The 14,508-nt window shown below is 43.4% G+C and overlaps 1 protein-coding gene across 1 annotated transcript in view; it reads left to right on the top strand.

The window, feature by feature from the left end:
* Positions 1-14,508, top strand: part of KIF13A (kinesin family member 13A) — a 215,783-nt gene that overhangs the window by 175,609 nt on the left and 25,666 nt on the right. The window contains 9 exon segments of the mRNA XM_073810392.1: positions 47-260; positions 1,889-2,051; positions 3,301-3,441; positions 4,510-4,659; positions 7,370-7,531; positions 8,052-8,225; positions 11,255-11,406; positions 12,457-12,589; positions 12,776-12,922. Coding sequence (XP_073666493.1) covers positions 47-260; positions 1,889-2,051; positions 3,301-3,441; positions 4,510-4,659; positions 7,370-7,531; positions 8,052-8,225; positions 11,255-11,406; positions 12,457-12,589; positions 12,776-12,922 — 1,436 coding nt within the window.

Here is a 14,508-nt window from a genome sequence, read left to right as displayed (position 1 = left end):
TGTAGCCACCGCTGAAGGCACCTCGCCTTGTCTCTTGGCTCACCAGACCCAGTTCAAAATGTGGTTCAGGTCCTGGAGAAACAGTACCTGGAAGAAAAGAGGAGCGCCCTTGAGGAGCAGCGGCTCATGTACGAGCGCGAACTGGAGCAGCTCCGCCAGCAGCTGTCCCCGGAGAGGCGGCCCCAGAGCAGCGGCCCTGACCGCCTGGCCTATAGCAGCCAGACAGCTCAGCAGAAAGTGACCCAGTGGGCAGAGGAGAGGTACGAAGGGGAACGGGGGTGGAGGGGCCCAGAGTCAAGGCCTCGGGGTCCTGGGCGAGGCGGTCGTGAGGCACGTCAAAGCGGGACAGACCTGGCAAAGAGGGAAATCTTACTCCCGTGTCTGGATTGTTAGCACTTGCCTTTCCTTTCAGAGATGTTATTTATCCTAAGTATGTTTACTGTGATGTTAGTTGTTAAAGATTGCACCTGCCCCCTTACCCTTTAATAAAAACGGTACCAAGAGTTAGAATACCACGGTCTGGTCTTAAAGTAGAGAACATTTGAATAGTTCTTCAGCATAAAACCATTTCTTGTTTTTTATTTCTCTTATGTTGGAACCCATTTAAATGCAATTTTAATGTTAAGAAGTCTACTAAATGTGAATTTTTTTTACCTTGTGACTTCATTTATATCAGAACTGAGGTAGTGGTGGAGGAAACGGTAAGAAAAACAACCACAATAAGTATTGCTGAGTTCTGTTGGGGTCTTACCACAGTCTAGGAATGCTGCTTATTTTATTTAATGCTCCCAGCGGCACCAAGCCGTGGGAACTATTCGTTCTGTCTTGTAGCTTGGACAATCATTTTAAATACCTTCCCTCACTCACCCATTAAGTAAATGAAAAGGCCAGGGTTTGAACCCGGGTCTGTTGATAGCCCATTATCCTGTGTTGTAATAAAAATAATGGCGCCTGACGTGTCTTGAGCGTTTATCACGTGCTGACACTCCAAGCAGTCGAAAATCCGAGTATAACTTTACAGTAGGTTCTTGATATCTGCATTCCACATCCACAGATTCAACCAACCATGGATCACAGTGAAAAAAATCTGTATCTCCGTGGGCCTGCGCAGTTCAAACCCATGTTGTTCAAGGGTCAGCTGTACCCTTTATTTCATTCAGTGGGTAATTTTCGCATATCCTATGATGGACCATGCACTTTAGGTGTAGTGACAAGCAAAAAAGACATGGTCCCTGCCCTGGGGGTGCTTACAGCTTCGTAGAGGAGACGGACATTATTGGTCAAATAATTACACAAATAAATGAAAAATTGTAACTATGATGAAGGCTACTGAGGCAAAAGATGTGGGGCTGGGAAAACATATAATAGGGTTCGGACCCAGTTAGGCTGTTAGAGAAGCTTTTATCAGGAAGTGCTATTGTGTAGAGTTGAGAAACGAATTTCTGCTGCCACAGAAGTCCCTACTTCTCACCTTTTACCAACTGAAGAAATCACGTAAAACACTTTCTCCTTACTGGCTCCAGATCTCGCCCACCCCAAAGCACACAGAAGTCGTAATCATTTCTTTTTCCTAAAGGATTGCTTTATTGGGTTTTGTGTGTACGTGTGCATTACCATATCAAAATCTAGTTGTTTTCAAATGTTATATAATTTAAAACATGGTTTGAAGTTAAGTCACCCCACGTGTTTGCTCTTCATCTGTGGTTACTAGTGGAGAGCTCACGGAAACCTGGTGGGAAGAGAGGAGGATAAGAGGTGAATTGGCAAAAATAGCTTGAAAAACAATTGTTTGAGAGTTTTCTACTACTTTCTAACAACATGACTCACTTGGAAACGGGACTGCCGTTTTCTTTTGGACATTCTCATGTCCTTTTCTGCTGTGCCACAGGGATGAACTCTTCCGCCAAAGCCTGGCAAAACTGCGGGAGCAGCTGGTCAAAGCTAACACCTTGGTGAGGGAGGCTAACTTCTTAGCCGAGGAGATGAGCAGACTCACCGACTACCAGGTGACTCTGCAGATCCCTGCTGCAAACCTCAGTGCCAATAGAAAGGTAAGAATGTTCTCAAAGAAGATGAGAATAAGAGGTACAACAGTAGATGCTGTAAGTGGAACGTAAACCTGGCATCCACAGAACATCCGTGAGGAGACCCTGATGTGAGCCAGAGGGTCTGTTCTTTTTAAGACATCCTTTAGAGATCTTGGGTATATATGCCTTTGGGTATTTTATGATCGGAATATGAGAATTTTGGGGGCTAAAAGCCTTGCTAATTTAAATGCTTTCTTTAAAACAGTGAAACTGGGGAATTCCCTGGCAGTCCAATGGTTAGGACTCGGTGCTTTCACTGCTGTGGTCCCGGGTTCAATCTTTGTTTGGGGAACTAAGATCCTACAAGCTGCTGGTATGGCCAAAAAATGAATGAATGAATGAATGAATAAATAAGTAAAACATTGAAACTAGAAATATATATAAGTAATTCCTCCTGCTTTTCTCTTTCATATAAATGCCTCCTGAAATGGGGGAATGTGTGTATATTTTGTGATAGTACCATTCTGAGAGTGAATTCTTCGAGAAAGGAAGACTCATATGATACCTGTTTTTCATACACAGAAGGATTCTTTGCAGCCATTGGGAAGTTTCCTGTCATTTCAACTTGAAATTTTCATTTAAGAAGAAACTTTGGAAGAAATAATTTTTCATCCATTCATTTTTCCCTCTAGCAAGCGAGCTAGAAACGAGTCAGAGAGTGTCTCGTCAGTCTTCTTGTATTTTAATCTTTTGACCAACTAGTTCTCCTTTGAGAAATTTATTCTAAATCTGTACTTATAGACGTGTTCATAAACATTTATGTGCTTTTGTACCAGGACACTTATCACAGTGGCCTGTGTAATAGCAAAAATTTGAAGCAGCCATGATGTTGACCAAGAGAATAATTAGTCAAGTGAGTGGTACATCCCTATAATGGATGGCTGTGTTGCTATGAAAAATCATGTTTATGAAGAATATTTAACCACACAAGAAGGTGAACTGTGGAGAGAGAATTGGGATAGGAAATTTGTATATTTGTTTGGTTCTGACTGTGATAAAAATAAACTGTGTGTGCATGGGTATACAAAGAAGATTGAAAATAAACCAGAATACTCCCTAGGTGATAGGGTTTCATCTTCTTTTGTATACATTATGTGTTTTTTCTTTTCAAACTTTCTACTTTATGATAATACATATTGCTTCAACAATCCAAAAGAGTTATAACAAGATGCGTTATGTTTGTTTTTTGTTTTTGTTTTCCTTCATTCTGCAGAGAGGAGCCATAGTGAGCGAGCCAGCTATTCAAGTGAGGAGGAAGGGAAAGAGCACCCAAGTGTGGACCATCGAGAAGCTGGAGAATAAATTAATCGATATGCGAGACCTTTATCAAGAATGGAAGGAGAAGGTTCCTGAGGTAAGAGGGACAAAATGTAAAGGAGCTTTGGTTGTGCTAAAAGGACAAGAATATAAGTGATTTAATCGTCAGAACACACATATGTGCGTCAGTGAATATCTGTCGTGCTACTTGGGACATTTATATTAGAAATGTAAAGTTAAAGTGACCTTGAGAGGATCAGTTGGATCGGTCATAAAACATGTGATCCCCACACAGATAGGAACTAAATGAAGAGAACACATAGCATGTTCTTATTGGGTTGCTGCTACATTTCAAGTGAGGTGAAGTAGGACAAAGCGAACTTGTGCTGTTTCGTCAGTGCTGTTAACAATCAGCTTAAATGAAGCCAGTGTGGATTTTGTATTCATTAGCATGTGTTCATGCTCCCCTAGCTGTGTTCATGGCTAGGTAGATGCTAAGAATAATTCTAGAAAGCATGATCCATTTTTTCTACATTAGTAATGGAAAAAAGATTCAGTGAAGGAAATGAGGCAAAGCACAGGGAATGAAACCTTGCAGGTGGGGTGTGATAGGGAAGACAGGGTGTGATAGGTGGGGCTGTAGCCAAAGAAGAGCTCTCCCTGCCCTTATGTCACTTAACAAGCCCCTCCCGTGGGATAGTTCTGTTTTATTCGTGTGACATGATTCTATTTTTACTTCTTTTTAATTTATTTGGATAAGTGCTTTTTTTTTTTTTTAATTAATTAATTTATTTATTTATGGCTGTGTTGGGTCTTCGTTTCTGTGCGAGGGCTTTCTTTAGTTGTGGCAGACGGGGGCCACTCTTCATCGCGGTGCGCGGGCCTCTCACTACCGCGGCCTCTCGTTGCGGAGCACAGGCTCCAGACGCGCAGGCTCAGTAATCGTGGCTCACCAGCCCAGTCGCTCCACGGCATGTGGGATCCTCCCAGACCAGGGCGTGAACCTGCGTCCCCTGCATTGGCAGGCGGACTCCCAACCACTGTGCCACCAGGGAAGCCCAGTGCTTTCTTTTTAAAACATTTAAAAATGCTGGTTTTAAATAGTATTGTTTAAGTTGATGTTTTGTTTCCTACTCTCCTTCCCCCCGCCTCTCCTACCATTCAGACAAAGCGACTCTACGGGAAACGAGGTGACCCTTTCTATGAAGCCCAAGAGAATCACAACCTAATTGGCGTGGCTAATGTGTTCTTGGAGTGTCTGTTCTGTGATGTGAAACTTCTGTATGCAGTTCCTATCATCAGCCAGCAGGGGGAGGTAAGGACAAGCCAGCCTCTGAGAAAATGGCCATGGTTCAAGTTTGGTTTTTTTTTTTTTCCATCTTTATTGGAGTATAATTGCTTTACAATGTTGTGTTAATTTCTGCTGTACAACGAAGTGAATCAGCTATATGTATAGATGTACCACCAATATCCCCTCCCTCTTGAGCCTCCCTCCCACCCTCCCTATCCCACCCTTCTAGGTCATCACAAAGCACCGAGCTCAAGTCCATTTTTTATTTTTTAGTTCGATTTAAGCTCTGTTCTTGAGGTAGATCAAGAAACTAGGGTGAAGCATCAGGATCACATTCTTCTTTCTCTACTAATATCAAAAGAAACTATCAAAATTAAGGCATGGTTTTAAAAGATTATTAGAACATGTTTTTTATTTGTGGTTCGTAAGTATTTTCTTTGTTTTAATCAAATTTGAAAGCTTTTGGAAACCAGATTCAGCTCTGTGCCCCATATTGATTTCTCTTTGAATCTCTCACCTCTGTAGTACACTTTAACTCCTTCCTGGCCCTAAGTGGTCTTTACAACATACAACTTGGGAGGATTATTTTGAAATTCTAAAATATTCAAAGAAAACAAGCTTAAGCATCCCACTGTTACCTCCTCTTTTTAAAAAAAATGCCCCCATATTTCATTTATTTCATTATATTGGCCTTCTGTCAGCCTGAAACATTTCAGAAAACGTTCAAGTTCAAACTTTTTTATATTATCCACTTCATCAACTGATGTTTTCATTTTAAATTTAGTAACATCCTTATTTCCTAGCTTATCCTTCAATAACATGCAAACTTGGAAATACTAAGTTATTTTTTGTGATTCTTAGAACAGACTAAGAATAGGGTGCCATTCTGCCCAAAGGGAACCCAGAAAATAGACCCTAGATTCCCAGTTGTGATGTGTAAGTGCACAGCTCACATTCCACATATAGTAACCCACCTGTGGACATTATGCTCTAGGAAAATAGTGGGCTAAGTTGCTTTTTCCCATGTTAAAAATGGGCACAACTCCTATGGCAAAGAGATCTAGTGGCTGAGTCCCTAGTCAGGGTTTCTTAAGCTAGGGTTCATGTGGGCTTTGAGTATTTCGTTAATCCCCTGAAATTATACTAAAAATGTATTAGGGTCTCAAAAAACGTTGGGGGAAAAAAGCTTAAGAGCCACTGTCTTCTAACGTTTTCTCATATTTCCTTTCTTCCCTTCTCTTGCTCCTTCCTCCATATCTGTCTCACTTGTCAAACACCGTCAACTAATTTCTCTCAGGTCCTGGGTGTCAGGGCCAATTGCTCTGTGGAAGTTAGATCTGAGCTACCTTTAAAAATAAGCCTCACTATGTAAGATGACACAGCAGTGCCAGAGCATGTGTCCCCTTCACAAGTCCGTTCATTACGACCTAACACTGTGTTGCCAAAGAAAACTTGGCCAGTTACCACACTCTGAGAATGCAAAGGTCAGGGTCATTCCTATCCTTAAATCAGTTCTGTGAAACCAGCCATAAGAGAGACACTGCTAAACTAGCCCAGTGCAGAGAACCACCAGGATAATCTGGAAACTTAAGTTCCCCCGCCCCCCCCCCTATTTTTTTTTTTTAGAAAAACAGTCTCAAAGAAACTATTTCCTTATAACTTGGTGACTTTGTCGCTCCTCCTGGAGTAGGTCTCACCCCCTCACCCTTCTCCCAGCCCTAGGGTCACTTCCATTCTCATTCTCTGCCCCCAAGAGGGTAAGGGAGAGGCTCCATGAGCCCAGTGGCCATGACTGTTTGGTTTACTGTTGTAAACACAGCACTTAGTACAGTTCCCGGCACACACTCGACTCTCAGTAAATATTTGTTGAGTGGATAAATTTATCTCCTAACAACCTGCACGTATCTCTATTAGAGCAGCTAGTTTACACTGGGTTTTTATTTACTTATTTGTTTGTTTATTTATTTATTTATTGGCTGCTTTGGGTCTTTGTTGCTGCGCACGGAGCTACACTTCATTGCGGTGCGTGGGCTTCTCATTGCGGTGGCTTCTCTTGTTGCAGAGCACGGGCCCTAGAGCACGTGGGCTTCAGTAGTTGCAGCACACGGGCTCAGTAGTTGTGGCTCACGGGCTCTAGAGCACAGGCTCAGTAGTCGTGGCACACGGGCTTAGTTGCTCCGTGGCATGTGGGATCTTCCTGGACCAGGGCTCGAACCCGTGTCCCTTGCATTGGCAGGCAGATTCTTAACCACTGCGCCACCAGGGAAGCCCCCTACACTGCGTTTTTAATTCTGTGTCTTTCCCCACTTGACTGTGAGTCCCCAGACAGCAGAGCCTGTGTCTTTTTATCGTGGTGTTCCCATGATGCCAGGTATTTGATCAAATGAGTAAATGAATGAATATGTGAACGAGGGAAACAGATAACTCCAGGTAGAATGTGATAGCTGCCTTTGTGCTGTTCATGGGCTATTCTGTAGAAGACGGGTAAGAATGAAAATGACTCCAGGAGGCAAGGTACAAAGGCAAATTTGGCTCAAAGTAAGGCAGGGTGATTACAGGGCAGACGATGGAGTGGGCTGGCTCTGGAAGTACTGAGAGCTTCCCGTTGCTGGAGGTGGCCCAGCAATAACAGTGGAGCTGCTCGCCGGAGATGTTGTAGCATGCTTTCCACCTCAGGTCAGTATTGTCCACGGGATGTCTTTTAACCCCACGGCACTCTGGTTCCTTGACCCAGGTTGCCGGGCGTCTCCATGTGGAAGTGATGCGAGTTACAGGCGCCGTCCCGGAACGCGTGGTGGAGGATGACTCCTCGGAGAACTCCAGTGAAAGCGGGAGTCTTGAAGTCGTAGACAGCAGCGGGGAAATCATTCACCGAGTCAAAAAACTGACATGCCGGGTGAGAGGGCAGGGCTGGGAAGGCTCAGATAAATGCCCTTTTCAATTCAAAACAATTTTATGGAAAATCTTAGGAGTTTTTCATAGAAGATGGTAAAAGTTAAACTTTCTGTCAATAAATACAATAACAGACAGTACTTTTCCCAGAAGTGCAGCACACTTTCTGATGACAGTTGTATGAAATTTCAGAAGTCTGTGTATGTGGCATGCAAGGAGTGCATATTGTTTAGTGAATCATGCTTTTCTAGTAAAGGTCACAGCTGTGTCAGAAACTCAGTCATTAGGAAAGTTTGAGAGGGGTGTGTGCATTTGTCATCATGCTCACATACTGTAGTTATGGAACTATGGTACGCATTTCATTACAAGTAGGTAACCCTTAATGAAATATTTTCAGTTGTCAAATGGATGACTGATTTATTTATTTCATCACCCACTCTTAAATTTGAGGTAGCTGGATATGAAAAGAATGCATAGTTTGTTTTCTTTATGAGAGTTATATTTGCATTTTTTTCTCTCTCCAGGTAAAAATTAAAGAGGCAACTGGGCTGCCCTTAAACCTCTCAAATTTTGTCTTCTGTCAATACACATTCTGGGACCAGTGTGAATCCACAGTGGCTGCCCCAGTAGTGGACCCAGAGGTGCCTTCCCCACAGTCCAAGGATGCCCAGTATACTGTGACCTTCTCTCACTGTAAGGTACAAATGCCATTACAAAATGAGCTACTTGGGAGACAACCGGCCACGGCTCAGTTCAAAAGTCTACTTGTAACTTAGAGTTTTTTCCCATATGAATGTTTCATAAACATAATAGGTTTATTGAGCTTTTTAACCTCAAAACGTACTTTAATACAAATTCAGATCGTTTGAAAGTGTTTAAAATAAAATCTGGGGACTTCCCTAGTGGCACAGTGGTTAAGAATCCGCCTGCTAATGCCGGGGACATGGGTTCGAGCCCTGATCCAGGAAGATCCCACATGCTGTGGAGCAACTAAGCCCGTGTGCCACAACTACTGAGCCCACACGCCACAACTACTGAAGCCCATGCCCCTGGAGCCCGTGCTGTGCACCAAGAGAAGCCACTGCAATAAGAACCCCAGGCACCACAATGAAGAGTATCCCCCACTCACCGCAACTAGAGAAAGCCCACACGCAGCAACGAAGACCCAATGCAGCCAAAAAATAAATAAAATTTAAAATAAATAAATAAATAAAATAAAAAACTCTGAAAGACCTCTACCTGAAATCTGTGATGACCAGTGACAATTTGCTGCATATTATGTGTGTGCAAACATATGTTCATACACATAAATGGCCAGAGATACACACCCTTACCGTCACGCATGCATAACTTTAAAAAGCTTTTTACAAAAATGTGATCACATTTTACAGATTGCAGAATTGCCTTTTATTATTTTAATATACGTGAGCATCTAACCATATAAGTTGCTGTAGATATCTTTCATTCTTTTGAATTCTAAGCATAGCATTCTAAAGTCCCGTATGAGCTTTTAAAGATCATACAAAATGAGAGAGGCGAATATTTGGTGAATATTGGCTGGACCTATTTTGTGACATCAGCTACTCTTCCTGTCTTTCATATCAGACTGCCAACCAGTCATTTCTGACAGCCAGACTCTAGCCTCTGTGTAATTTTGTTTTTCTTTGGGCAATTCTCTATAGATATTCAAGACCCCTTCTTTTCGAAATGGTGCCTATTCTTTCTGGTTCTACAGTTAGAAGACAAATCCATATCACCACCTATAAAATTTCCCATATGTAAAGTCTGTCAAGGTTTTTTTTTTGAAAGGCTAGATTTCTCTTTTTTTAAGATATTTATTTATTTGCTTGCACCAGGTGTTAGTTGTGGTAGGCGGGCCTCTTAGTTGCGGCACACAGGCTCCTTAGTAGTGGCACGCATGTGGGGTCGAGTTGCCTGACCAGGGATCGAACCCAGGCCCCCTGCATTGGGAGAATGGAGTCTTATCCACTGTGCCACTGGGGAAGTCCCTGTCAAGTTTTTATTTATTTGTTTTTTAAAGATCTTTTTTGATGTGGACCATTCTTAAAGTCTTTATTGAATTTATTACAATATTGCTTCTGTTTTATGTTTTGGTTTTTTGGCCCCAAGACATGTGGGATCTTAGCTCCCCGACCAGGGATCGGACCCGCACCCCCTGCATTGGAAGGTGAAGTCTTAACCACAGGACTGCCAGGGAAGTCCCCTGTCAAGTCTTTATTTTGATGAGAATAGCCCACTTTTTATTTTTACCTGTATTCACCAAGTCTGTTTCTCAATTCTTTATTAATCTTTTGTTGTTGTTGTTGTCGTTATGGTTCTCTGAATACTCTTTTAAATATTCCCCATCTTTCTTTGGATCCAAAAAGCTGCTTATTTAGAAGGATGAAACCTGGATTTTAAGTACATCCTAGTTAACAACTGGTTTAATAGATGCTAGTCTCAGAGACTTTGGACTCGCTGTGTGACCTTGGGTTTTTTTTTTTTTTTTTTTTTTGCGGTACACGGGCCTCTCACTGCTGTGGCCTCTCCCGTTGCAGAGCACAGGCTCCGGACGCACAGGCTTAGCGGCCATGGCTCACGGGCCCAGCCGCTCCGCGACATGTGGGATCTTCCTGGACTGGGGCACGAAGCCGCATCCCCTGCATCGGCAGGTGGACTCTCAACCACTGCGCCACCAGGGAAGCCCAACCTTGGGGTCTTTTTGGGGTTTTTTTTAACCTCTAAGATGCATAGTTTGTGCTAATTGGTCATGAAGTTTATTTTCCTTTTAAAATTCTGGCTCTGTCTCCAAATAAAATAAGAAGTTAGGTAGTATAAGGTTAAACCAATACAGCGCAGCCCTTTCGAGAAATTAGAGTCACCTGAGATTCCACTAATGGGAAGGAAGTCCACATGGTTCCTCGCCTGCTGCTTTGTTCCAGGTGATGCCTCACTGCTCCGTCTATTCGGCACCCGTTTCCTCATGCTCATCTGTTTGTATTTCACAACAAACAGTTGGAGTGGGAGGGTTTAAGAGTAAGTGCAGAATCTTGGAGATAATCGTATAAAATTTAATTCTGTTTTGATCTTCTAAGCCATAGCAAGGAACAATCAGAAGTTCCTTTTTTTTTTTTTTTTTGCTGTGCTGATTGGTCTGTTCTGTCTGAAAGTCAGAGTGGTCCCAGGGAAAAGAGAGTGAACCAGGAGGAAGGGAGGACAGATTTAGCTCTGCAGCCAACAAGCAGTGCAATGTGGGGCTGCTGCTTTCCTCAGTGTCCTCATTTATTAAAGAAAGGAGTTCAGGGCTTCCCTGGTGGCACAGTGGTTGAGAGTCCACCTGCCGATGCAGGGGACACGGGTTCGTGCCCCGGTCCGGGAAGATCCCACATGCCGCGGAGCGGCTGGGCCCTTGAGCCACGGCCGCTGAGCCTGCACGTCTGGAGCCTGTGCTCCGCAACGGGGGAGGCCACAACAGTGAGAGGCCCACACACCGCAAAAAAAAAAAAAAAAAAAGGAGTTCAGTTAACTTACCTCAGAATATCACTTCCCATCTAATATTCTGGTTTCTTTGCGGTTTTCTGTGAAACAGCAGCAATGGTTTTAAGGTTGGGATCAGGCTAGTGTGCTCTGAAATGACTCTGTATACAGCTGAAAGTTAAAAAGGAAATTTCACAGATTCCTTTCTGCCTAACTCCTGTCACCCTTTCCTCTCCCCCGCGTATCCCAGGACTACGTGGTGAGTGTAACGGAAGAATTCCTGGAGTTCATTTCAGATGGAGCATTGGCCATCGAAGTGTGGGGCCACCGGTGCACCGGGAACGGCAGCTCTGTCTGGGAAGTCGATTCCCTTCATGCTAAGACAAGAACGTTGCATGACAGGTTTGTGCTTGGCTGAGGGCTTTAGACGCAGGGTCAAGGCTCACCCTTGGACAGTGGTTGAAGAACAAGGACTCTCTGAGCCTGTTTCCTCCTTTGTGAATGGGAATGGTGAAAGGAACTACCAGGCCCTGGAAAAATTCGATGGGGAAAGGAAAGTCTTTTCAACAAATGAGACGGAAACATCTGTGTACCTTTATGGAAGAAAACAACCTTGATCTTAATTCACAGGAGACACAACACTTAATTTGAGATGGAGCATGACTTTAAATGTAAAAGATAAAACTATAAAGCTTATAGAAGAAAACAGAAGGGTATCTTCTTTTAAAGTTGACCATTTGCCTCTTCTGTGACCCAGCAATCCCACTCCTAGGTATTTACCCAAGAAAAATGAAAACATAAGTCCATAAGCAGCCTGGTACATGAATGTTTATGGCAGTTCTATTCATGATATCCCCCAAACTGTAAACAACCCGATGTCCTGCAGTGTGAGAATGTTTGATAAACAAATTGCGTTATTAGTCATATAATAGAATATTACTCAACAATAAAAAAGGACTCTGTCCCACTCTTCCATATTGTGTATGAATCTCACAAACATTGTTCTTAATCAAAGGAGCCAGACCTAGAAGAGTACACTACGGCATGATTCCATCTCTATGAAATTCTAGAGCAGGTAAAACTAGTCTGTGAGGTTACACAGCTGCTGCAGGTGGTGTGGGGATTGAGTGGGAAGGGGCCTGAGCAGACCTGCTGTGGTGATGGCGGGTGTATGCACAGGTGTATGCACAGGTGTATGCATTTGTCACCATCCCTCCAAGTCTACGCCTGAGATCGGGACAGTTCACTGCATATAAGGTATATATCAATAAAATAAATGAAAAGAACCCATACCACAGGATTGTGTTGAGTGTTAAACAAGAAAATAATCTATGTGACACACATAGCACAGTGCCTCACGGATAGTAAGTGCTCAGGGACTGGGGCCTTCTTCCTGTTGCTAATAATGTCCCGGACAGTGACATGGTCGTTGGTTGGAACGTGTTTCTGCAGGTGGAACGAGGTTACTCGCAGAATAGAGATGTGGATCTCCATACTAGAGCTGAATGAGCTGGGGGAGTACGCCGCTGTGGAGCTTCACCAGGCAAAAGATGTCAACACAGGGGGTGTCTTTCAACTCAGACAGGTACTAGGTTTGTCTTTGCTTGTTTTGTGTTTTCTCTCTGTCCCACTCTTACAGTTTCTGGAATTTTCTAGTTATTTGCCTCTCTGTTCCCTAATTCTTTCCCCTTCCTTGATCCTCTTCCCCCATCCATCCCTCCCCATCCCCATTCCTGGCCCCCATTTCCGCATCACACCCCCGCCCCTGCAGGGTCATTCCCGGAGAGTGCAAGTCACAGTGAAGCCTGTCCAGCGTTCTGGGACACTGCCACTCATGGTCGAAGCTATCTTGTCCATCTCCATTGGCTGCGTGACCGCCAGGTCCACCAAGCTCCAGAGAGGGCTGGACAGTTACCAGGTGAGACCAACAGATTGCAAACAGTATTTAACAAAGATTGGTTAGTGTAGAATTAAGGTGGTCAGTGATCTGTGACGGAGACCTGTTCAGGAATATAACTGAACTCCTTGCCTTAAGCACGTATTGGCCTCCGCCACCCCATCCATATTTCCGTCCGTTGCCTTTTTGCTAGGTTTAAATTACTGTGTTGGCTTAGTGCCGATTAATAATAATTTTATTTATAAACACACATCAATGCTACAGTGCTCATTTACTTTAAGCAGGATTTATTTTATATCTGGCCCAAATTATGTTGGGTGTTTGATATTGCTGGCTTTGGCCTGATCCACTTTTATTAATAGAAAGTTGCCCCCATACACTGGCATACTTAACCAGCTCTCTGAAAGCTTTACTTTTTAATTGAAAGTTGTCCTCATGATCATTTTTTGTTCATTAAATCTCCTTTTGCTAAACCTTCTTTTCTCACTTAAAAAAAAAAATTAAAAGATGGAACCAGCTAAGAATTCATCTTATTTACCAGTCACAATAAACTGTAAGATCAGGAACTTGTCCCCAGGGGCCTGAAAGAACGCATGTGCCTCACCAAGTCCCCACTTTACTATCAGATGTAATTAGGGACTGGGAAGAATCAGACCATTGAATTCCGGTTCTCTCACTGCCACACATGAGGGGGAACACACTCCCTGTCATGATGGGGAGAAAACTTTTCTCTGTAGAGTCTGGGCGTAAGCCCAGCCTATCTTGAGAAGGGTTCATCTTCCATCTCAGTTTCCTTTTGGCTTCATGGCAACAAAGACTTTACTGAAACATTGGCTTGGACTGTTGGGCCGTAAGGCAGGCACAGCTGTGTCAGACACTGCCTTCCTCATCCCAGGCCAGAACTGCCTCCGACTCAAGGCCTGGGAAGAGTATGAATGGAGTTGTGAGGCTGGAGTCTGCTGTTTCCAGGGAGGCTTCTCCACCAGACTTTTCGCTGTATGTGGAGGGGAAGTTGGGTTGTCCCCGACTTGGCCATCAGCCCCGGGGGCAACTGCAGGGCCTGGTAGAGAGCACAGACTTGGAGTGAGGAGACCTGGGTTCTTAAGTTTTGTTTGACTTAACTGAGTAATTTAAACTTCGAGTTCCCCTTTTCTTTCCTCTGAAATGATAAGGTAGACGTAATAATTCTCTGAGGTCCCTTTCTGCCATAAAATTTTGTGGCTTAATAAATCTCTGATCTTAGATAAAACTTTGAATCTGTGTGTGTGAATTATGACCTATGAACATGGATCACCAACTGGCTGACTATTCCTGTTTGATGAACATTGCAAGGATTGATCATTTGCACTTTTAAAAACAGCTATACCTCTTGAGTTAAAACTGATTTTTGTCAAAATTTGAGCTCTCAAATATCTGCCTTCCCCCAGTGCTGAATGCTCTTCTTATAGTATCTGTCATGCAAATTTAAACTGTGACTGTTTTAAAGCTTTTATTTTTCTTTGCTGCCATGCTCAAGGTCATGTCCAGTACCATTTTTGTTGTTGACATAGTACTTCAGAATCATTTTGATGCGGGCCTCCCTGGTGGCGCAGTGGTTGAGAGTCCGC

This window comes from Tursiops truncatus, chromosome 10, assembly GCF_011762595.2.
Source record: "Tursiops truncatus isolate mTurTru1 chromosome 10, mTurTru1.mat.Y, whole genome shotgun sequence".
Taxonomy (NCBI): Eukaryota; Metazoa; Chordata; class Mammalia; order Artiodactyla; family Delphinidae; genus Tursiops; species Tursiops truncatus.
The sequence above is the reverse complement of the archived record's forward strand: the minus strand, read 5'-3'. Positions and strand labels throughout refer to the sequence as shown.